This window comes from Bombus impatiens, unplaced genomic scaffold, assembly GCF_000188095.3.
Source record: "Bombus impatiens unplaced genomic scaffold, BIMP_2.2 scf_0487, whole genome shotgun sequence".
Lineage (NCBI taxonomy): Eukaryota > Metazoa > Arthropoda > Insecta > Hymenoptera > Apidae > Bombus > Bombus impatiens.
This window is the reverse complement of record NT_176906.1, coordinates 2,723,672-2,746,663: the sequence shown is the minus strand read 5'-3', so window position 1 is coordinate 2,746,663 and position 22,992 is coordinate 2,723,672. Positions and strand designations below refer to the sequence as shown.

The 22,992-nt window shown below is 38.5% G+C and overlaps 1 protein-coding gene across 9 annotated transcripts in view; it reads left to right on the top strand.

Annotated features, from left to right (window-relative positions):
• Nucleotides 1–22,992, top strand: part of LOC100742188 — a 399,729-nt gene that overhangs the window by 369,713 nt on the left and 7,024 nt on the right. For 8 of the 9 annotated variants that reach the window (XR_002947023.2, XM_012387732.3, XM_024368915.2 and 5 more), the window contains 5 exons: nucleotides 17,012–17,102; nucleotides 20,234–20,482; nucleotides 21,192–21,456; nucleotides 21,970–22,423; nucleotides 22,665–22,929. Coding sequence is in view for 8 of the 9 variants with exons in the window: in XM_012387732.3 (XP_012243155.1) it covers nucleotides 17,012–17,102; nucleotides 20,234–20,482; nucleotides 21,192–21,456; nucleotides 21,970–22,423; nucleotides 22,665–22,929 (1,324 nt within the window). In the remaining variant the exon portion in view is untranslated. The remainder of the gene's footprint in view (nucleotides 1–17,011; nucleotides 17,103–20,233; nucleotides 20,483–21,191; nucleotides 21,457–21,969; nucleotides 22,424–22,664; nucleotides 22,930–22,992) is intronic. The other variant, XM_024368917.2, reaches the window with a different exon arrangement.

The following is a 22,992-nucleotide window of genomic DNA, read 5'->3' as shown; positions in this document are numbered from 1 at the left end:
TTCGAGGTGACAACTGGTCGCCGAACGTAGCCACGGTCACGGGATAAACGTTTTGCCTGACGAAGGTGTGGATCGGTTGTATTGTTCTTCCTAGAAATCACATAGAATTGTACTTTGGAGATGTCGATATAATGGGACACACGTTGTATTAGGAATCAAACTCCAGACAGAAACTGCCTAACGACGGCGTTTGGATCTTTCTCGATGCTTCCAAAGAGTATACAACAAACTTTTGACAGAAACTGCCTAGCAACGACGATTGGAACCTTCTCGATGCCTCCAGCGAGCATATAACAAACGAATGCAGTCGTATAGCGAAACAGATTTTCATCAGATATTCATTCGTGTGATTGCCTTGGAAAGTGATACATCGAGCAATTTACCGAGTGTCTCAGCAATCGTATTTTTGTGTTTAAAATTATTCTACGCATAGTAAAGAGTTATCCCGTTGACCGTGGATTCGTTTGAACCCCGGAATATTGTTAATAGCGTTAATTAAATTCATTATTCGTAAAACTTATCAATCGTTAATCTCATTATTCGTTAAACTTATTATTCGTAAGACATATTATTCGTTCCTCTTATTATTCGTTAAACTTATTATTCTTTAATCTAATCATTAGTTAAACTTATCGTTTGTTAATCTTATCATTCATTAAACTCATTATTCATAATATTTTGTAAAATCTTGTATATTCGCGTAAATATAATCTCTGTTTCGTAAAACAATGGCTAATTCAAACGAAGAAGCCTTAAATTCTAATGATAACCCGACATATATATTATCGATTAACTTCAGTTAATTAACTTCATGTATCCGGGGAAAGCAGAATTACCCACATGTGTAACATCTATCTCTGTGTTTAATAAAATTCAAACTATATGTATTATATTTATCATATAGTTAATATTAACAACATTAATAATTCGTAAACTTCCGCTTAATTCTTTAAGCGTCAGCCGAAACAAATTCGCGAAATAACGCAGCCTGCAACAGCTGCGAATCTCCAGCTTCAAATGCAACCGTCACGAGCGACTTTCCTTCTTGCTCGTTCGTTAAGTCGTTCTCTTTCTCTTTCGCTTTTATTCGCGCGACGCTTCCGCTCCTTTTTTCCTCGTGCTCGTTTTTCTTCTCGTCTACGCGGCTCTTCAGTCGCCTCCGCCTCTCTTTGTTCCATGCTGCTCTGTCTGTCCTTTGAATTGTTCGTCGCTTTAACTGTTCTTCCTCCACTTTTGTTTTGCTCGGTTCTCCACTCTTCTCGTTTTATTCCTTCATGGTTTTTAACTTCCTCGTTCTCTGCCCTTTGATTCCTATTTACGCTCTGTCCTTTTTTTTTTTGCACTGAACTACTTCTTTTAACCACTTCATTATACCCCGAAGACTTTCTCCTCTTCTCATCCCATATTAATTCATCTTTGAGGATTTCCTTCTCTATTTCTCCCTTTTTTAAATATACCTATCTTTAATTTATTTACTCAACAAGGTAGAGTCGTCTTTAATAACAGATCACTCACTGTATCTTATGTTTTACCTCACAGATATTATTTCCCCTCTTTCTGTTACAATTGTCATATAACACGATAATAAATTATAATGCATTATGTTACGCCCCGAGGCTCACCATAGACCGTGTTCCTAACCGTCTCCCTTGGTGCTGCAGTGTCGCGGACAGATCGTCTTATATGACCGTTGAGATATACACAAAGTAGTAATAAACGCATAGTTGTTGTCAAGAAGAGTTCGCCTTCGGTCCGTTATTTTATTTACACAAAAAAGATGGATACGTGATCATAGGCGCGAACAGTTGCGCTGTGCGTGGTGGGGGTCGTCTCCCAGAGAAGAAAAGGACAAGATCGAAGGGCAGTCAGTAGCAAATGAGGATTCAAATCGAATGCATCGAGAAGTTCAGAAGAATAAAATCGAGGTAGCTTAGTCAAACGAATACATCGAGAAATACCATAAAATCGGGTCGAATTACAGTAACAAACTAATTGTATCATCGTTAAATCATTTGTGACGTGTTCATTATAATTTTAAATATTGTTAAATATACAAGTTTATATTAATCCCGTTAATTCAGTGTCACAATCATTTGAATTACCTCTGTTATCCTAGCGTCGATTATCAGAATCGTAGCGAGAATTTACGCCTCTCGCTGACGCGTTTTTCTCGCGATCACGTCTCTCCGCGAACAGTCGTAACACATTATGTCCTACATTTTCATTCCTATTATTCTTTCATTCGATGATATGAGAAGCATTTACAAAAAATGATCCATCCATCCTCCTTTGTTTTTCATTCAATTTTTCTTCGACATCCTCGTTACATATTCTGCCTTTCTTCACAACCTAATTCGACTCCCTTTTTCTAGCCTTTCAGCCTTCTCTTCGAATTCTTTATTTCTGATTTTATTCGCTGGTTCAACGCAAAGATTTACAAAAACTGTTTCCACTTCTTCTTATCGTTCACTCGCTATTTTCCCAAGCTCTCCATTTGTCCTCCCTTCAACACAATCTAATTCTACACCTCTTCCTCATCTTTCATCTTCCTCTTCGATTCTCATTCCATGAATCTCCTTCTCCCTCGTTTCTTTCGCATATCACTCTTCGCGCTCCTCCGGCACCCTTCTCCTTTCCTCATCCCCTTCTTTTCCCAAAGCAGCACCCTTTCAGTGCGCCTATTTAGCAGGCATTGTTCCTCAGCGCTGTTAATGGGCCCTCTCGGACGCAGAGAACACTCACGGTTACGTGTCCAGCGGCAAAGGGTGGATGGAAAATTGAATTTCGTGTCTGCCCGCGCAAAAATAACGCGCGACTCCGCTCGTAAAACACCGCTCGGCCCGTACGAGGATGGAATTTTTAATTTTCACAGAGGAGAGCCTCTATCGCGAGACTGTTTGCCTGTCCGATCGTACGGGAAATACACGAGTGTCCTCGCTTCGAGCGCGAAATCGCGAAATTTCGAGCGGTTCCGCGTCTGCCAGCCAAGCGACTAGCCACGAACAAACGCGCTTAACAGGCTGTTAGGTAATTTCCGCTGGCCTGGCAGGGTGCAATGTTTGCTCGTGATTTCAAAGTGACGTCGAACGAGAGTTCGTTGCACGTCTCGTCTCTTTCGACCCAAGAGGACAATGAACGAGTTGCGTCACGATCGTCGATCGATCTTCCTTCGAGACGCTGGTAGTTTCTCGTGACTGGCGATTAAATTGGCGAATTTGGTGCCTTGAGGTATACGGAAAGCTTTTGGTTTTGTTTTTTGATTTGCATTTCTCGGCAGTTACACCGACCGGCTCCATCTTTCGTCAAGATTTCAATTTCATCGCAAAAATACACGAATAATGTTCAGTTCTCAAGAAACTAATAACTTACTTCCATTAGTTTATTTCTTGCCAAAAATGAAGTAATTATGATACTAAAGTCTAAGAATTTAAAATGCCTGTCTTTAAATTTCTTCAAATTTCACACGACTGTATATACATTCGTAATCTACTAATAACGATAAATATAGTAAAAAATAATACGAATTAGTGGAGAATAAAATCTACATGGAACAAGTGTAAACGCGAAGGAAGTTTGCATCGCGACATAATTTCGTTTCTTTCTCTTCGATGGATAGATCCCGAAAATGTCTCATCGATTCCAAAGAGAACATACGACGCAATCCCCGAAGGAAGTTTTTCAACGGTAATTTAAATGCAATCAGAATTCAAAACATGTTTTATTTCGTGCATTTTATATACTACAGCGAGTGCATAGTAAAACGAAACTTTTGAGCTGGCTTATCCCTATGAAACGTGGCAATTTCGCCGTATTTGCGATGCAAACGATCGGGAATGGGATGGTTACATCGTAAAGCGCGGTCTATTGCAGCCGTAAAGCGTACTGGAACGCGTTCGCGCGATACCTGCTGAAAATCGAAAGTTCGTCGCGCAAATTACAGACCGGAATTCCCATCTACTCGGCAGAAGGCGGCCGAACGATTTCCGTCGTCAGCTCGGAGAGGCCGAATTAGCCAGCGAAATTTGCGCGTCGCCAGAGAACACGGAAATGATAGGTGAAAATTATTCAATTCCAAAGTCCACGTGGAAATGGCAATCTCGATGGTAACGATCGAAAATTGCCGCGAAATTATGGCCGGCCTGTGTGCGGCCGCGCCGCGCCCATTAACCTCGAATTAGCCGCCATTTCCTGCCGACATTTTTCATTTTTCCGGGTAATTACGAGCCTTCCTTGTAATTATACCGTAAAGTACGACGCATGCCGCACATTTCGGGTCTCTGCAAAATGTTACGATATTCACGCGTCGCCAAATTCCCTTCGAAAATTGCTCTGGCGCCGTAAATTCTTGTCGATGTCAGATATCAAGTGATTTCTAATCGTGTTTCTGTAAATCTTTCCTAATTCATCAACCTTTAAAAATTATCACCTAATTCGTATTATCTATTTATTGTTCTACGTTGGATACATAGAAAAGTTTGGACAGTCAAAATTTATTTATTATTGAATTCTTCTTCCCATTATACAGGGTTGTCCGCGTAAAGTGTTACGAAAATTCTGTAAATCCGTACCTGCAACAATGTTGTCCGATGTACAGAACGATATCATGAAAATAACAACCAAATGTTTAGAAACGAATGATCGTCATTTTGAACACCTAATGAAATGAATTTCATCTCACAATAGGTCTATTTCAATTACTCTTTGACGTCTTAGATAGCCTCTTCACAGAGTTTCCTTTCGTTAGACTTCTTTAATTAGGCAAATTAACGAAAAACGCTTCAGGCAAATGTTCTTTAGTTTTGTAAGAAATATCTTAACAAAGCGAAATTAATATGGCATTACATTTCGAAAGAATTGTTCCTCAAATAATTAGTCCTCTTGTATCATTAAAATGTAAAAAAAAACCTAGTCCGCTATAGTTCCTAAGAAGATGGCTTGTAATACTTTACGCGGAATAGTCTGTATATTTCGATTTGTATTTTCACACGTTGTGCGTTGCGCCATCATTGACAGAGCAAAGTATTTAACCCATAATTGGTAGGACCTATGAATCTTTAGGAATTTTTATTCTCGTGGTAATTTGGAATGTGTGAGTCATGAAGTACTATGTCGTTGACCAATCTAGAACTTAATGTCTACCAGTCTGTTATCATCTTTTGCAAACTCCTGAACAATTTGTCTATCTAATTATATACCAATCTAAATACGAGCTGTACCAATATACCAATATATACCAATTTATATACTTGGTATATCAACATACCAATCTATAATTATTACGAGCTAAATGTTCACACGCATACGTTTTCCCCTGTAAATCAAAAATTGCTTCTCTCTGACACCAAAGATATTCACACTTCCGACTATATCGTATCAAGAGGATCAGGCACCCAATTCGCCAAACATTTTCAATCATAGCTGTCGATCGCGAAGCAGATCAACCAGAATTGTTTTCAGCACGCGATCAACCGAGGCTGGAAATAAGCCTAACGATCGATGAAAGATTTAATCGTGGCCTCGGGAACGCCGCGTTCCATTCGCTATTGTTCCAGGACACGTTCGACGTTATTGCGTAGCACAGGATCAGGATGTTTCGCCGTATGACGGCGCCGTTCAATTTATTTCACCAAATACAGGTTTACGAGTGCCTGTTAAGCACGGTTACCGTCGCATTGTGTTAGTCAGATACACGGAGCACCGTTTATTACGCGTTTTATAGCCACCACCTCCCATCCACCGACTACTTTTGTCGTAAATGCATCCGCAACTGAGCATGATCGCGCCTCGAAACGATCATCGCCGGTTAAGCGTACCTATAGAATAGCGATGGCAGAATGGTGAGTAAAGACGCGCGCGTCGAACGCTTTCGTTATTAACACTTTACCGACCGATAGCCGATTAATCAGTTTTTTGTCGCCAACATTTACCGACCGATAGCCTATTAATCGGCTTCTTTTTATCGCCGACAATCTTTCTCATTATTTGAACAGTAATTTGTTATTTAGTGCTAAGATGCATTGCTCAGTTGCGTTGCTTTGTAAGCTCCCACAGTTTTATACCAATTTGAAGAACTTATCGTTCGCGATCAACGAAAAGAATGATATTGGAGAGTCTAAACCGAAACAGAGCCTGCACCAGGGAGAATCTGCGCCTGAGCTGCTGGTCGGACGTGCGTATGCTGTTGAACCGCTAGCGGTCGGTAAAGTGTTAATAAATTAACTCTGCTCCCGTGTCAAGAACCAGCGCGTAAAGGAATATCGTATCGCGGTTATCGGCCACTTCATACGGGAATATATTATTAGCATTCGCGATGCGATGTATTCGGGCTTCTGATCAGTTTCAGAATGAATTTCATCTGTTCAATATCGATATCATGTTTGGAGATGGTATACATTATTATTATTTGAATATTATAGTACTATTAATATATTTATAATTTTGATTTTAGGTTTCATAGATTTTGTATTAGAGTATTTCGAGGACCAATTTTTTATAGATCGATGGTTGATTAGGCATTTTTTTTTATTTGGGAAACCTCAGTCAAAGTTTATACGATGTGAATATTGATAAGATCGAGGCGACAATATTTGTAAATAGAACTGATTGTAGATATGGATCATGCTATGGAATATCGATACGATCGTAAAAAAAAGGAAATTATTATTCGAATATAATTTTTGTAACTGCGATATATGTACGTGTTTTTTCAACTCCCTTGAAAGCATTAATAAAGTATATAGACACGTGTGTATATAGGGTGAGCGTATTTCTATGTAAATTTGAACACAGCTATCAGTACACAGAAGAATGAATTCGTCGGGGGTATTGTTAATAGTAATTCTGGTGGAACACAGTCAATTTTCGTGGCTATCGGTTGTATTTGATCAAAGCTGTCATAAGCGGGGATAATCGAACGTTCGGTAGATTGAAAATTGGGGTAGATTTCGCTTCTCATAATAGGATCGCAGGAATAGCACGCGATCCGATTCGACCCGATAAAAGTAGGTCTCTGTGGGAAAATAATCGCGAGACTTTCGCTCGATCGTTATCACCCTTCAACAAAGCTACGCCACTGCGAAGATAAACAATCAATTCCCATACACCATCATGGACATTTTGATTTTCGTATCTTGACACTGACAAGAGGAGATCGAAAGATAGATAAACTGTATTCCAAATTTTCGGTGGAAATTCTTTACAATAAACATTGGATTAATTCATCGAAAAAGATAGCGTAATATTTTCCTATCTAAAATATTCTTGTTATTGAAATGAAAAACAAAGACCAAAAACTAGATACATTAATCGTATTCCAAAGTTAGAATTCTTTAGAATAAGCGTCAAATTAATTTGATAAGAAACATATAACATAATTGTACCTGTCTAAAGTGTTCTTATTTAAATAAAAAACGTAGATGAAAACCAAATACATAAACTGTATTTAAAAAAAGAATTTTTTTTAGAATAAACGTCAAATTAGTTCGATAAAAAATATATAACATTCTTTCTTATTTAAAATATTCGTGCTATTGAAATAAAAATCTTCCTTATATGATAAAAAACGAAAATCATGGAGAAATTACGATTGTAACATTTTCAGATGAATTTCGTGCTCCGAACAGACGAAACGATTCTTTTTCAACCCCCGTGCAGACACTTACCCCGGAGCCGGTGCGTGTTAGACGAAAGCGCGGTCTCGTATAATAAACCAGCCATTATCGTGTCACTGTTCACCATCCAATCTTCTTTGTTATCAAACTTTACCGTCGCCTTCTGGGAAAAGGTTCACAATCACCCTCGGCCCAGAAACCGCGTTTGTCTTCGCTGCTAACGGCACGTTGCCTCCGTGCAATCCGTATAAATGCATTGCGAGATGCTTTACCCTATATTTCAGTTAGTTTCTGCGATTCATAAATAAATTATGCACTTGTAAGGCTTTGAGAAAACGAACGGCCTCCGCTGTTTTAGAGTATTCGCGGCTTCCTTGTCTTTCCCCCTAGAAACTGGTGCGATTATTATTTCCTTTCAAACATATGCATCATATTGAAGCAATAGTACAGAAATTAAGGAACGAGATAAAGCTATGGAGTGCGAACTGCTTTCGATATTGCGAGAGACTTATTCGCTCGGAAATGTAACTTGTAAGAAAAGCCAAATAGAGAAAAACACAGATTGGATAGCGAACCCCCAGGATGATGTAATAGGGACATTTGGCAAAGACAGACTACTATACCCGTTTAATCCGACAAATGGGAACCTAGTTCCATATATGTGATCTTCCAGAGCAATTACATCAGATCTTTCATGGTCTAGAATAATATTGTTTGCTATTTATTCTTTGCTATTTATTATGTAAGCTAGTCTTTTTAATTACACATCCCAAAGAATTCAAATTATCGCTTGTAGATTTAAATTAAAATTTAAATGAGATTCTTCTATGGTTATAAATATTCTATGCATGAGCTTTCAAAGCAACGATACAAGCGCTTCCAAGTTTTCTCAATAGAAAAAGATTTTTAAGAGCAGCTCTTAAACTCTTTCATTTTCCTTACAAATTCCATTTACCTTTCTTCCCCCTTTTGAAAAACTTTGTAAATGCCCTGCAAACCACGATCAGCTCCTTGTTCTCATAGCCAAAAGTATTTTCTTGCATTCTAAATTCGCAAAGTGTGCGGAAACGATTCGATTCTACCGACCTTACGCGTTTCTTCAAACAAAAAAGCTAAATCTCTTTCTCGCAAAGCAACATCAACCCCTTTTTCTGCGCTACTAAAAGCATTTTCTTGCATTCCAAGTTTGTAAAGCGTGTGACTAATTTGCAGAAACGGCTCGATTACACTCCCTTTCGCATTTCATCTGTCATCAATAGGCGACACGTGATTATACTTCGACGAACATTTCTACCCCTTCTAAAATGGGAAAATCCCCGTCGACGACGCGTCTCGAGCTGCTGAGAGTAATTATTGTTTACACGTTAGATCGCACGTGAGCGATAGTACGGAGCATGCACGTTCACGTACACGTGAGCTATGCAAACGCAGACGGCGGCTAAGACAAACAGGTATCCATGAATGTAGTATTGAATCGGGGTGTCAGAGCTACCTTTGTGTACTCGCGCCATTATTATCCGCGGAAACTATAACGCTTACAATAAGACTGCAACGATAGTGCTCGTTTCTCCCCTCCTTTTTCCTCGTTAATAAAGACCTTTCAACACGTTGCTGTTCCCAACCTTCAGCCGTGTTTTTATTGCATAGCATATCCTACGATAGATGAGAATTAAGATTGCAGAATATAAGGGATAAGAATTTTTTAAAAATGTTCAATTACGTAAAAGTCATTATTTTTCTTAAAAAATACATTTATTTTTCATTTTATACCTGTCACGTTTTGTGTCAGATTAAACTTAGGCGAATGAAAAACTTTGAAAATAAAAATTTTCTTAGAATATTCAGTTACGTGAAAGCAACGTATTTTTTATTGTATGCCTATCACATCCTATGTCGTCCTAAAAGTAAGTTAATAAAAAATTTGTAGACTGAGAATTAGCTTAGGATATTTAGTTGGGGAAAAGCAACTTCAAATTTTGTTAGCCATCATGAAACGCGATGTTATTAATATATTTCCAAAGGTAACACAGTAGAAGTCGATGCTTATGTACAGTAATAACTGAAATATAATAGCGTCCAAAGCCTCGGAGCTTAGCACGAGCAACATTGCTTTAACCCATTGAGACTGATGTTGCGTTATAACGATTTTATCGTAGATGAGCGTTTAAAAGCAATACATCTGCACATGGTGCAGCTGTAGTACCGAAATACGGTATTCGGCGAGGATTATGTTGTAAGAGAGGGTGATAGTTGAACTAGTAACGGAATTTCTGTATATAATGAGCTCCCTTGGTTTATTTGGCAGAGTGTTACCAGAGAACAATATCTTGTACAATACCCTAAGTATTGTTTTAGTCCGTTCTTGAGACTAAAGATTTGGTTTTGTTTTTAATTTTGGTCTCAACAAACTGCAATTTACAGTCTACTCTCATTTACATTGTGGTCTATCTTTACTATATTCTTCTATCATTAATATAGTCGTGAAAATTACGTAAGGTGTTTGCAAGTAGTTCGAGTAAGTAATATCGCAAACGCGAGTAGATAGAATACAAATTGAGGAATACGTTCGAGCATCCTTGATTAAAATTGAATAGTTTACGAATTCAATAGTCGTTTGATCGTAGAAATGGTGCAATATCGAAGATTCTTATGCGCTACTTGAAATATTAAACATCGAATTCCAAATACATTATGTTCTGTTTTATCGGCCCTATGCTATCGCTCGTAAATATCTCAATATTTTTATTCGAACGATACTTTGAACACATAAACGATATGAGGATATAGAATCTTTTAAACAACAAAAGTGCTCCATAACGTTTGATAATTATATTCAATACTATTAATATTAGTACTGAATGTTCCATTGATGTTCGACCAAATGCACGCACTGATGTAAGCTGGATTGCATATCTACAGGCGACCCTAGCGCAACATTCAAATTCCTCGAACTTGAAAAACAAGTGCCATGCACATTCGACATTTATATACATGAACTTTCCTTATTATCTTAATGTCTAGAATTATCCATATAATTTATAAACATTCTTTGTAATATACACTGGAATAAAAATAAAAAGAAAGATCATGATTTATCTTTTCGTCTGCATTTTCGCAATGGAATTACATCCAGGCCAGAAACAAGCAAACGTCCAAGCAATTTTGAACAGTATGTATAGTATGTTTCCTATTTTATTGTGAGAAAAACCTACGTCTGGCTACATACATGTCTACAAGACCGCTCTCCTAATAAATCTTATTTTGTCGTCAATATATCCCTGTAACCGGCTCCCTGCTCGTCCAGACGTAATACGAACGAAAGTAATCGCGCGATTTTCCAATTTATCGTCCGAGGATCGGCAATGGTTTGGCAATCGCGTCTTGTAACAATACGTCTTCCACGGATGCTTGTTCCGGGTTGAAAAATGCCCGTGACCCGGACCAATTCACGAAACGAGATTAATGGTTTCGCGAGGATGTTGCCTGTCGTTGAGAAAGAATCTCGTCGAACAAAACGGAACGAAACGGAATGAAATAAAACGAAGGGAACGGAAACGCACGAGCGCCTCTTGATCAATTCCTCGACAAAGCACGGATCGCTGGCAATTACCAGCGCTCGTGCACACGACTACAATAATGCCACAGGGGCAGATTACACTCTGCAGGCCAACCCTTTTTCCGGATTGCTGCATTTTATGCACCTTTTTGCGCAAAGTGCAGCGACCGAACGCTGCTCGATCGTTCTGTACACTCTTCTTTTTTTGCAGTGATAGATTTTAATGAAATACGAGTTTATGGCGGTTCTTTGCGAGAGTAACATGGAAATCGACGAATAGAAACGTGATTAATATGAAATGATCCAGACGAGACTGTTGTAAATGAAGATTACAGGCTGTAGAATTCGATATAAATCTTATTTTCTAGTTTTCGAATTCAGTACATTGTGAACTAATCTGCAGTTACTAAAATTATTCTTTCATTTTCACTCTGGAGCTGAACAGATGTTTTTCTGTCCCTTTTTAATTTAAAAAATATTGCTCGTAATACTAAAATATTGAGAAACATTAACACGTCGAAGATATTATGATATTGTTTGTCTTAACAGTGAATCTATCTAGTTTACTCATAAAGCGACGTTCAAATATTGAAATTAACAAAAACGTATTATTATATTTTGTACTTATTTCTAGTGTGTATTTTTATTTATTGTACAATATATAATTTTTTATATGATTTTTCGATATATTGTGCCTATAGTTCCAGTATTTCGTTTCGAATGTAATACGTCAGCGATGAAGTTCTTAGACAGTTAAGCATACCATTTAAAGTTCTTGTCTCTAAACCCTCCCATATTTGTCATCCTTGAAACTTTCACTCTCTACATTGACCGCCCTTAGAAACTTTCCACCCCATATACACTTCGAGAGCTCTGACTTTTACGCGTGTTATCCATCTCCACTTCGCTGACCCTCGATATTATATTAAAAATTCATTTCAATTTTTTAACTGTCCGTAAAGTACCTTCGTTAATTAATACTGCTACTAAAATATGAAAATTGCTCCTGATGAAGTGGTATATCATTAACAATTTAACGAATAAAGTACAATATAAATATATATAGAAAAAAACGGTACATAAAGATTAAATCTAGAAAATTCTTATAAAGAGTCATGAATTGGTGAAATTATCTTTGCCACTTTAACATAAACAAAGAAAACATAAATCGACTCGCATAAAAATATCGAAAGAATATTAGGTAAATACTAGATGCAACTGATACGTACAAATATGAATTGGTCACTTTTATCATTCTAGAGTTACAATCTTCCCAAAGAAATTTGTTACTCATGCAAAAATACTCAGAGAATATTATAATAAATAAATAATTATTAAATAATAATAAAATAATACTAACAGCAACTGCAATACATGCAATCATAACAGGAAAATTCAGAAATTGTTAACATAATTTTATGGTAATTTCGGAACTCCATCTTCCTGGCTGTTACATCGTCGCCGAGGCATCCGGAGTTTCTATCAGCAACCGGAACACATGGCACCGGCCAGCCGTTCCTCGTGATTTACTGCTATTGCCTTGCAAACTTGATTATAATGATGCAGGAACACCGTTTGCCGAATTATACGCGGAACCGCGTGTAGCCGGACTTTCATTAAACGATAATCATCTTCCGCTCACTTGTTGGAACGGCCGGAAACTGTTGGGGACAATGCGTCTTCCACGTATTGTCTCCGGTATCGCACTTCGCCTCTTTATCGCAGCTCAAACAGTTTTCCCACGTGAAGAATGCAACCATAGTTGATAAAAAGTTGGCGACGTTTTGACGCCGGGAGAAAGCGTTAAATTTGCTCTGGGATTTAATTAAAAGGAAGAACAAGCGTTTTTCGCGATGCTGCTGACGTACTTTAATTAGCAAGAAGAATATAAGAAAGCATAAGAATTGTATTTATCCGCAGCCTTAAAGTGCAAAGAATTTGTAAGGAGAATTTCTAATCTTTGTATCTTTAAATCTTTGAATTTCTAAATTTTCAAATCTAAACGTAATTTAGTTTTAGATTAAAAAGTTTCTACTTGAGAATTGCATTCTAAATTTGAACTCCAATACCAGTTGAAAGCAGAGCCGTTTAATCTTCCGATAGTTAAGTTCTAGTTGAATTCCCTGCAGACCAAACAATCGAGGACGAACGAATCCACGAAATGTTGGAGGGAGAGCATAAAGGAACGATGTGCAAAGTGAAGGTAGCCCTAAAGGCTGCAATCTTGATTATTCATCGTATGACGGGCTCGCTGACAATCGCTCTTCTATTTGCACTTATAATTACTGTTTGCGGAGCATTGTTCTTAAGTCTGACGCCTGAAATGGCACCCTAGTTGATAAGTTACGGGGAATCACCGCGCAAAGTCTCCCCGTTTCACAACTGGAATCGACTTCCAAGTAAAACTCTAATGAAGAAGGTTACGGGGTTACTTGCAGATCTCGTGAATTATTACGTTATCCCCGGAAGAGGAATAAGGCTCCTACGTTCCTTAATATTCACGAGCTATACGTATAGAAAAACTGCTCATCAGAATAGAAATTTAACTTAATAATACACAGATATTATTATTTATACAAAGATCCAAAGACAGAGAAATAAGACTCCTACGTTCGTTAATATTCACGAGCTATACGTATGGAAAAACTGCTCTTCAAAATAAAAATTTAACTTAATAATACACAGATATTATTATTATATATATACAAAGATCCAAAGACTCAAAGATTCGAAAATGTTTATATAAATTTATACTTTTACAATATAGACGCAATTACAGAAATACAGAGGCGGAACGTAATTTGTAAATTATTATATATATAATTAATATTTTGTATATATTATATAATATATTACAACGAGGGTTCTACTTTGAATATTTTACATGTTTTTCCATAGTATGTGCATTCTGTGCATTTTTGCATCATTAAATTTTCCATGACTGCAGAAACATCTAATTGTAATAAATTATGTTACATTAGATCTAAAACCTCTCTAATCCAGATATTTTAAAATAACAGAGGAACTAGCTGGAAAGTTATGAAATTCTATGGAATAAAAATAAAATTTCACTTTTTAAAAGACTTACGCAATCACGGAATAGATATAAAAATTTAGTAGATAAAATGTTGTTTCAACAAACCACAACAATCTTTCGTTGATGCCGTAGCTCATCTCGTATCAGAAACGATTCTATGAAGCCTCAAGTAAACGAGATGGAAATGAGACGAGCGTAAAAACAGGGCAGCGTGAACGATAACGGGATGAGATAGCGAACGCATAAAGACGTTGTCACCTTCCAACGAACGCGTTAATAAAGGTAGACGGTTTAAGGCCGATCGGATACTTCAATCTTACTGAATGCCATTTTCATAATCGTTTCGGAAGCACGGTAGGAGTTAAAGTAAACTTGGAGCTTTAACGAACGGACTTCTAAGCCGATTAACATCCTCGAACTCCTCGAATATACACAATCCAGGATTCTGAACAAGCAAGTTCGCTGGGACAATCAGCTTATTCGTGGAGTTTCTTTCCACGATCCAGTATGTACACAAACGAGCTATCTATGAAACGATGCTGAGGAAAAACGGACAATAAAAATGTCTTCCAGGCGTTCCAAAGCGAGAAACAATTGAAATCGATCAGCTGCTTATCGACTTTCTCAAAGGAGACTTAATTACGAACTTGGGCATTGATCGCGCTCTTTCATTGATTTTAAACTTCTGCATTATTATCTCTTCATCTTTTTCGTTCACTGGAAGATTTGTACTCTAAAAGTTTCAGGCTTCGACTTTTACACTTTGGATCTACATTCTCATTACATCTAAATTCTCTAGGACGTGAAATTCCGAATAAAAGCATTTGAAATGTTCAATGTTTCACGTATCTTTTCATCTTTCGTTGCATGTTTCCTGAAAATTCATGTTTATACGTTGGTAAATTTCGAAATTCAGAGGTTCAAACATTCGAAGGTTAAAAATATCTTCGTCGAACTCTTTGCAATCTCCCAATCATTAGAAGTATCAAACATTTGTCAAACGTGACCATCTAATTGAAACTTGACTTTGATCCCATCACTCTTGATTGCAGTTAGATAAGTTTCATCTGCTTTAAAATTTATTCGCGAAGAAACGCTACGAGCGGTATGCATTGTATATATTGTTCTACTATTTATCCAACTTCTTCATGGCACATAATATAAGTTCAGGAACTCGTTATCAAGACGAGAGAGTCGCAACAAAGTCGTACCCTTCTCCAGAGCTAATTTTTCTAATAAAAAAACGCGGCTCTGGAAAGGATAGTCGAGCGTGGCAGCGAGTAATTATCAATTAATCTTCATTAAAGCCTTCCGCGTTCCTGCAGATGGCTGCTACGATGGAAAACAATCGGACGCTTGCTCCAAGGAGCGTGCAGTTAGTTTGGAAAGTTAGTTTCGAAAGAGGCAGAAGGAGAGAGAGAAGAGCGGGGGAAAACGAAAAGGGTGTTGCCAGGCGTGTTGGAGACTCGCCCTCGACTCGTCTCCCTCGGAAAGCTTAAATCGGCTTCATATCTTAGCCCCTGCAACCCTCTTGTATCTCTAATCAGATCATTAAGCTCGCGGAGCGTGCGCATGAAGAAATTTGTCGCAAACCGAGTCCTCCGCGTGACTCGCGAAGAAAATGTATAATCGAATCAACATTGACGAGGGGTCGCGACTTTTTCCGTTTCGGTTTGCGCGTAAATCTGCACGCCTGTCGATAAACCTTCGGATACACTCGACGAGTTATTAAGTTAGAACTACGACTGGGGTTGCTTGTAAAGTGGGTGGCCAAACTTGGCGAAATTCTGCCCCTCTCTTTTTATGTATATTTCAGCTTCCCTTTGCCTTTCGTTTCTTCACCATGCTCCTGCTTTTCTTTTTTTGCGTAATATATTTTCCGGACGTTTCCCGCCTCAAATTCTTTTTTTCTTCTTTCGACGCGGAACACTACGTTTAATCAAAAGCCAAGCAATGAAATTAATTCACGAAAATGTTGAAACTCGTCGTAACGTTAGAGATACCTTTTTAATGCTTCGTCAAATATTATTTAAGCTAATTTACTTCTTTATACTATTCGCTTCTTTGATGCTTATTTAAGCTTCATACTTATTTAATCTGATACTTATTTAAATACTTTGTTGGATTACAGAAAATCGTAGAATCCAAGTGTCTCATAGAGACAATGACGAGTACTAAATGTATTCGAAGTTACTGCGGTTCTCGAATTTTGAGCATTCGTGACTAAAGACGTCTGAAGTGTCGTTACAGTAATAGAGAGAATGGTTTCTACGACAGATGGTTAAAGTTTCGAAACTCGTAACGGGGGTGGAAAGCGAAGGTGGTAGCAAAGTATAGTGGCAACTGTCTTCCAAATGAGAGCCATTTTTTATCCACGACACAGCTGTGACAACATGTTCCACAACTGTATCCATTACCATCTCCCTTTATAATAATTTCTCACCTCCATAATCATAACGATTACATCGACGATGCAGCGATCGTTTAAATCCACAAACTGCTCCACCGTGAAACTCAGTGACAAAGGATACATTTTTTACAGGCTAATTGCATTGGAACATTTTTTCCTTTCTTTTCTTTTTTTCTTTATTTGAAATTTTATTTATCGTCAAACGTTTCGACCTCGGTGAGTTATATTGGACTCTGAAGTATTAATATTTCACGGTAGAATTATCACGCTGGAAGCAATTGAAACATGCGCAACAATGACAAAGGGATTGAACGGGGCCACGGTACCGGTTCAGTTAGAACCTTTTCGACGAGAATTAAAACTGGACAGCTCCTTCAAGCGAATTCGATTTGTTCCAGGATGGAGGAGACATCACGGGGGTTGCTGCAGCATAAGCACAGGGCCGAACAGCTGAAGCAAGAGAAAACTGCGCTCACACTTTCTTACGAGGTAAGATTTTACCAAAAAAATGTTTCCAAGTAGCTCAGAAGTTTAGTCGATTATCCATAATATTAATAAACCTCGATATTCGGCAGAACCACTTTTAACAGTTAGTTTAATACCTATTCAATGATTATTATGTCTCATTGCAGTATTTGGTAAAACTTCAAAATGTTTTGCCAGTCACTTGTAAGCTTCGAACTTTTCGAAAATGTTAAATTATGTAACATTACGAGATGCCATTAAATTTTCTGATTTCAAAAGATCAAGATCGCTCGATAATTAGTCGTATCGCATGTTACATCGAAACATAAGTCCCTGAAGGAATTCAATTTCTGCAGAATTTCAATTGCGCGTACTGTCCTCCTTGAATTTATATTCGTTCGAGTGGTTCGTCGGATTTTAGCTTCCCGAATCTAGGGTGAAATGAAAAGCGGAGTGTCTCCCCCTTGATTCAACCATTGGTCCCGTTGTCGATAAGCACGAACAGATAACGAAGAGGCTGTCAAATTCTCTAGTCTATCGAACAGAGTTTCCATCGTTTATCGTGGCGGCTATTTCTTTTTTTCTCTTCTACGATTTATTTGTTTTTCTCTCTTTTTTTTTTTGTAAACAGAAGTCGAGACACAATGACACTCTGGTAAAAAGCTTCCAGCTGCCATGGTCCAATAACAACGCTCTCGTAATGCGAACCAACAAGCTGTTATTGTATTTCAGCTGAAGTTGTCATGTACGATTGTTCCTGCCGGCGACACAAAGCGGGGTGCTGGGTTTATCGTTGAATTCACGTAACGCAATTTATTTCGTCCTCTTATTCGGTACTTTCGGTCCATGAAGCGACACAATGGGTTAAAGAACGCGATATGCACGCGATGTATACTCCGCGTCGATTAAAAACACTCGATCGGTGCGATTAAGGATATTCTTTTCGATAGACCTGTTACCGATCGGATGGCGTTTCAATTAATTTCTCTGTACATTTGAAGCAGACGCACACGCAAGTGAAAGGGAACGCGTTTATTCGAAACTCTTCCAACTTGACTAATCTATGTTCCCAACAAACCGAAAGATTGACATCTATGAATTCGTCTGAGAAATTCGTCTGTCGTATTGTAGACAGGAGGGTATGGCATTTAAAAAATTCAAGTTAACCTTAAATTTTCCCCTTTGTTTATAGAAAAACTATGTATGTTACGTAATGTCTCCCACCGTACCGAAAACTTCTTTTCTAAAAACAATGTTTTCATGTTTTCATTTCTTTACGATATATTTACTTTAAATTCAAGGAAACATCTACATTTCTAGGTTCTACAGGTTTCATTTTCGAATCTATATGCCTTATGAACTATACTATAATATAACGTAGAATCACCCTCAAACTGCTTTTACGATCATTTACGACCTACAGCATATGTGAAATCTATGTTTAAAAATCTGTTTTTATCCGTTATACCTGTCCAACCACGTCGGAAATCAAAGACAGAGAAACATATTTGAATAGAATGTGGTTTCGTAGAAAGGCAATTTTGGCAAAGACCGCCAGCAAATTCCCTAATTCTGCTCGATCCTAAGCGAGCCATCTGCGAACTGACAATACTTTCGCCACATATTTGCCAACGACCAATATTCCTGACTTAACGAAGTAACGTAACGCGGCCGTGTACAATGAAAGGGGAGGAAACGGTAAACGGTCGCGTTTGCTACGAACCCTTAGAATGGTACGCACTATCTCGTTCACGGCCGGTTTGCTTCTAAAAGAGTCGTAGATTTAGAACGCGTGGGGTGTGCATCACTGCCCCACGAAATACCGTTTATTATCGATCGTCACTCGATCCCCTGGTTCAATGTCGTCCCGCCCCACCGATGCCACCCCCCTAAAAGTCCCTTTGCCGGCTATGAGGAAGTATATCCATAATGCCTGCAAGTGTTCTCTGTAGCTGTTCGATTTTACTTGCGGAGCGCGCATCCCCCTTCTTTCTTCGCGATCTCAGGACGAAAAGTTGCTTGAAAATTCCGCTTAACATAATTTTTTCTGGTAAGAAAGGCGAATGGGTTTCGTCACATCGCTGACGAATTTTTTTTTAGTTCTATTAGTATTAATAAATTAACGTCGTTTTATTAGTAGATTAGAAGAGCTGATAATACGAGGAAAGAAATCTAATTCAATAGGATGTGCTAAAAATTGCAACTCGTAACCTTCGCTCCTATGTTCTTTATAAATTCGAGTAAATTGTCTTTTGAATTCTTCGTACATTCGAATTTAACGTCTTGTTACAAGTGTGTTTTTCAAGATTAGAAATTGATTAGATTAGAAATGTCCCTGTACTCGATGCGTGCAATTCAGAGGCGAGCAGAAGCTATCGAGTGCGACGATAGATTAGTCGAAAGTGGCGGGAAACGACGCGAAAAGATACGCTGCGGGAAGAACTCCATGAAGCGGACAGTTTATATTTCTATTTTTCGTTGCTCTTCTCTCGCGAGATGACAGAAAATCGTTGCTCTCCCTTCAGCTTTGAAAGAAGAAGGGAGTGTAGACATTAGCAAGGGCCGGTTGGCTGGCACGACTGTTATAAATCAGACACACGCACCCTCTATTAGCACCCCTGTCCCCGACAGGTCTCTACAGCCCTAATTTAACGTTAAACGCTTTTCTGCTAATAACGACCGCTTGTGTTATTAACTCTGACTACGGAACTGCGCCGAATCCTTGAGAAAAGTGCAGTTGGCCACAGAGGAGGCGCGACACTTCTTCGAACTATCGCCATAGCCCTTCAAATTATTGCCGATTTCTCTTGCAAAGGAGCGCTCCTTGATTTTCTTATTCATCGTTTTGAAACATCCGAGAAAAAGTTTTATCATCTTCTCGTGGCATTTGTATTATTTCTCAATTGATGCTATAACCTACGGGAGTTTGAATTAAATATTACATATAATTTTGGAATATTTGTTATTCTCATTTGTATTCTGTGATTCACGTGACGAAGATTATCATTTGTAGTCCACTTAAAATTAAATAACTCAAATCTAATCCTAGTTCGAGTTATTGTAATCACCTCGTCGAGTTAGAACTGTGACGCGAGTTACATCGAACCGCTTTTTCGTTAATGACGTTTTATTTTTTGTTTTTCATTTACCAACAGGCACGCGTGCATCAGTATCAGGCTCAGATTTCGAAGCTGCAGCTGGAGAACGAGTCGATGAGGGGTCAGCTGCGCGGTTTGGAGGCTGCATGTGCTGGTGAGGTGCATGCCGCGTTGGTGGCACGTCTGGCGACCTTGGAAACGGAACACGCTGCCTTGGCACGAGACGCGGACGCTCAGCGTCGCCAGTACGAGCGGTGCCTGGACGACGTCGCCAACCAGGTGGTCCGCGCCCTTCTATCCCAAAAGGTTCATTGCTATGCTCTCGTTACCACGTCCTCGACTTGTCTTTCTTCTCTTCTCATTTCCTCTTTTAATTCTCATTTTTTATTCATCTTTTGTCGTGATGAAATACTCACGTCATTCGATCTTTATGTCTAATTATTTGATGATATCCGAAGATTTGTGATCTCGAAGTAAATTATGTTGCATTTGAGATATATTCATACTTCTGAGTCGATTTCGTTGACTAGTATAAGACGTTGGCCTTTAAGGAATAATATTTGTGTTTAATTTCTTCTCCTATTTTACGTGTACTACCCGTTTAAAAGAAATCTACCAAGGATTAACCAGATTTCACCCTTAATGTCGATCCCGTCTAATCCATCTGCTGAGCTGCGAGATTGCAAAGCTGCAAATGTGTGTTCACGCATACTAAATTAGCTCGATTAAATAACACGAATATATTTATCAATATTTTCCAGGGGATAAACTTCTGCGTTCGAATAACTTGACGTTGCTCGAACCTTTTAGCACGTAGAAGGAAAAACAGCGAACAGAGGAATATTTTATTTTATTTAATGCTAGTTTTCGTGTAGCAAACGCTTGTTTATCCAATCACATTTTCAACATTTTACTTTGAAATCCTCATTGTTTGTCCGCTAACGCGCTTTCTATTGTCATTTTTAAGGTTATGTTTGAAAAAACGGCGTACTTATTGTTTCTTTATGCTGTATAGGGTCTGAGGGAAGAAATCGGTGCATTGCAGAGGCGTATACGGGAGCTGGAGGCTCAAAATCGAGCACTTTCAGGATTATTGGCCCAAGCCGCAAATCCTGGAAGTCCGACAGAATTGATTCAAGGGATCCTCGAAGCTGGACCGGCGGCACTAGTCGCTGCTCTTGGTCTGGACCCAGCTTGGGTTCCCTTATCAAGGCCACGCTCGCTCAATTTACAGATACCAGTCATGGCTGCTACGAAATGTCGAAGAAACAGACCTTTGGGTACGTTTATCAATACCAAATAGAAATATCTTTTATGAACGAGTAATCGTTTTAAAAATATATATAGCTTGACTGGATAATTCCACGTGTGATTGTACGTTGTGCGTGTGAAATCTTTAATCCTTACGCGTTCGATTGTAGTTTCAAATTTTAGTGATTAATTAAACGGTAAATATATTTTACATTGAATGAAACTGATTCTAATTTTAGTACATTGCATCTCACTTATAAAAATTTCACAAATATATATAATAATTAAGAAGAAAAAATTTGTTTACACAGTCCAAGAAACATTTCGCTCGTAAAAGAATTAAGGATACGATAGAGACTTGAAAGAGCCAGAATTAAAATAAGCATTATGCTTATAAATCAAATGTACAGTTGAAGTATTCACAATAGTCGTACGACAATTACCCGTGTTACTCGTTATATCTGCAATACCATTATAGTATTAACAATTAACACAAATGCTAAGATAATAAGATTAAAGTAATGCTCACCGCGATAATTCAGCACAAAAACCGTCAGAAGAGGAAGGTAGCGAGAGTCCAGAAAGTGGGAATAGAGACGAGGGTTATTCAACGATGTCCAGCGACGTACAGGGTGAGGGTGCTCGACAGGAACCATCCCGAGGGTTAGAAGATCTAAAGGAGGCGACAGACGAGACCGAGGCAGACGTTTCACCGGATGCACGGCTGGTCGCCCTCGACGCTGGCGACCCGGACGTGCTGTTTTTGCCGTTGAATCTCACCGTAGGAATAAATCCACGTCACAGTTATCCCCCAACCAAAGACTTGCTGCCGTATCAGCACGTGATGCGCAGCTTCTCTGACAGTCACCTATGCCTCAAGCTGACTACTACAACCAATTTCACACCGTACAAGCTACCAAGCCCCATGGGATCCTCTTCTCTTCTTCTAGTCGAAGAAGAAGGCTGGGATGCCGAGTATGTGCAACAATGGCTCAGGTTCGTTCATAACTTCCTAATTACTTCCCTGTCCTTTTCTTTCCGTAATCATTAATTACAAATTATCAAAAGAAAAGTAATATGATTTTTTTGTTTACTTTTATTAATTTACTTTTATTGGAAATTGATCGTGACGATCAAATTGGTTTGATAGTTTAAATTCGATTTAAAATTGAATATATGTAAAACACAATGGTATGGGTTGAAAAGGAAAACAAATTGAAATTTTTGCAACCCAAAGGTTGGACGACAGCAGAAGTGCTCAACAACATCGAGATCACCTCGAGTTGGAATACGACAGAGCAGAACTGGAAGATTGGAGTTTCTCGTTGTCCACCGAGGACCTTGTTCAAAATGAATCTACGGTATGGAAGGAACCCTCCACCACTACCACCCCAGCTCTTCCAGCAATCAAGGAACATAATCCTTTGGAATTGGAAGAAGACGCGAATGAATGTTTGTGGAATGGTGCCAGTTACCTTGCTGATAGAACAGGAGGCGAACTGGTAAGAATAGAAAACAATATTGTTTCTTTATATCTTCTTCAAATTAGATATGGTTTTAACAAT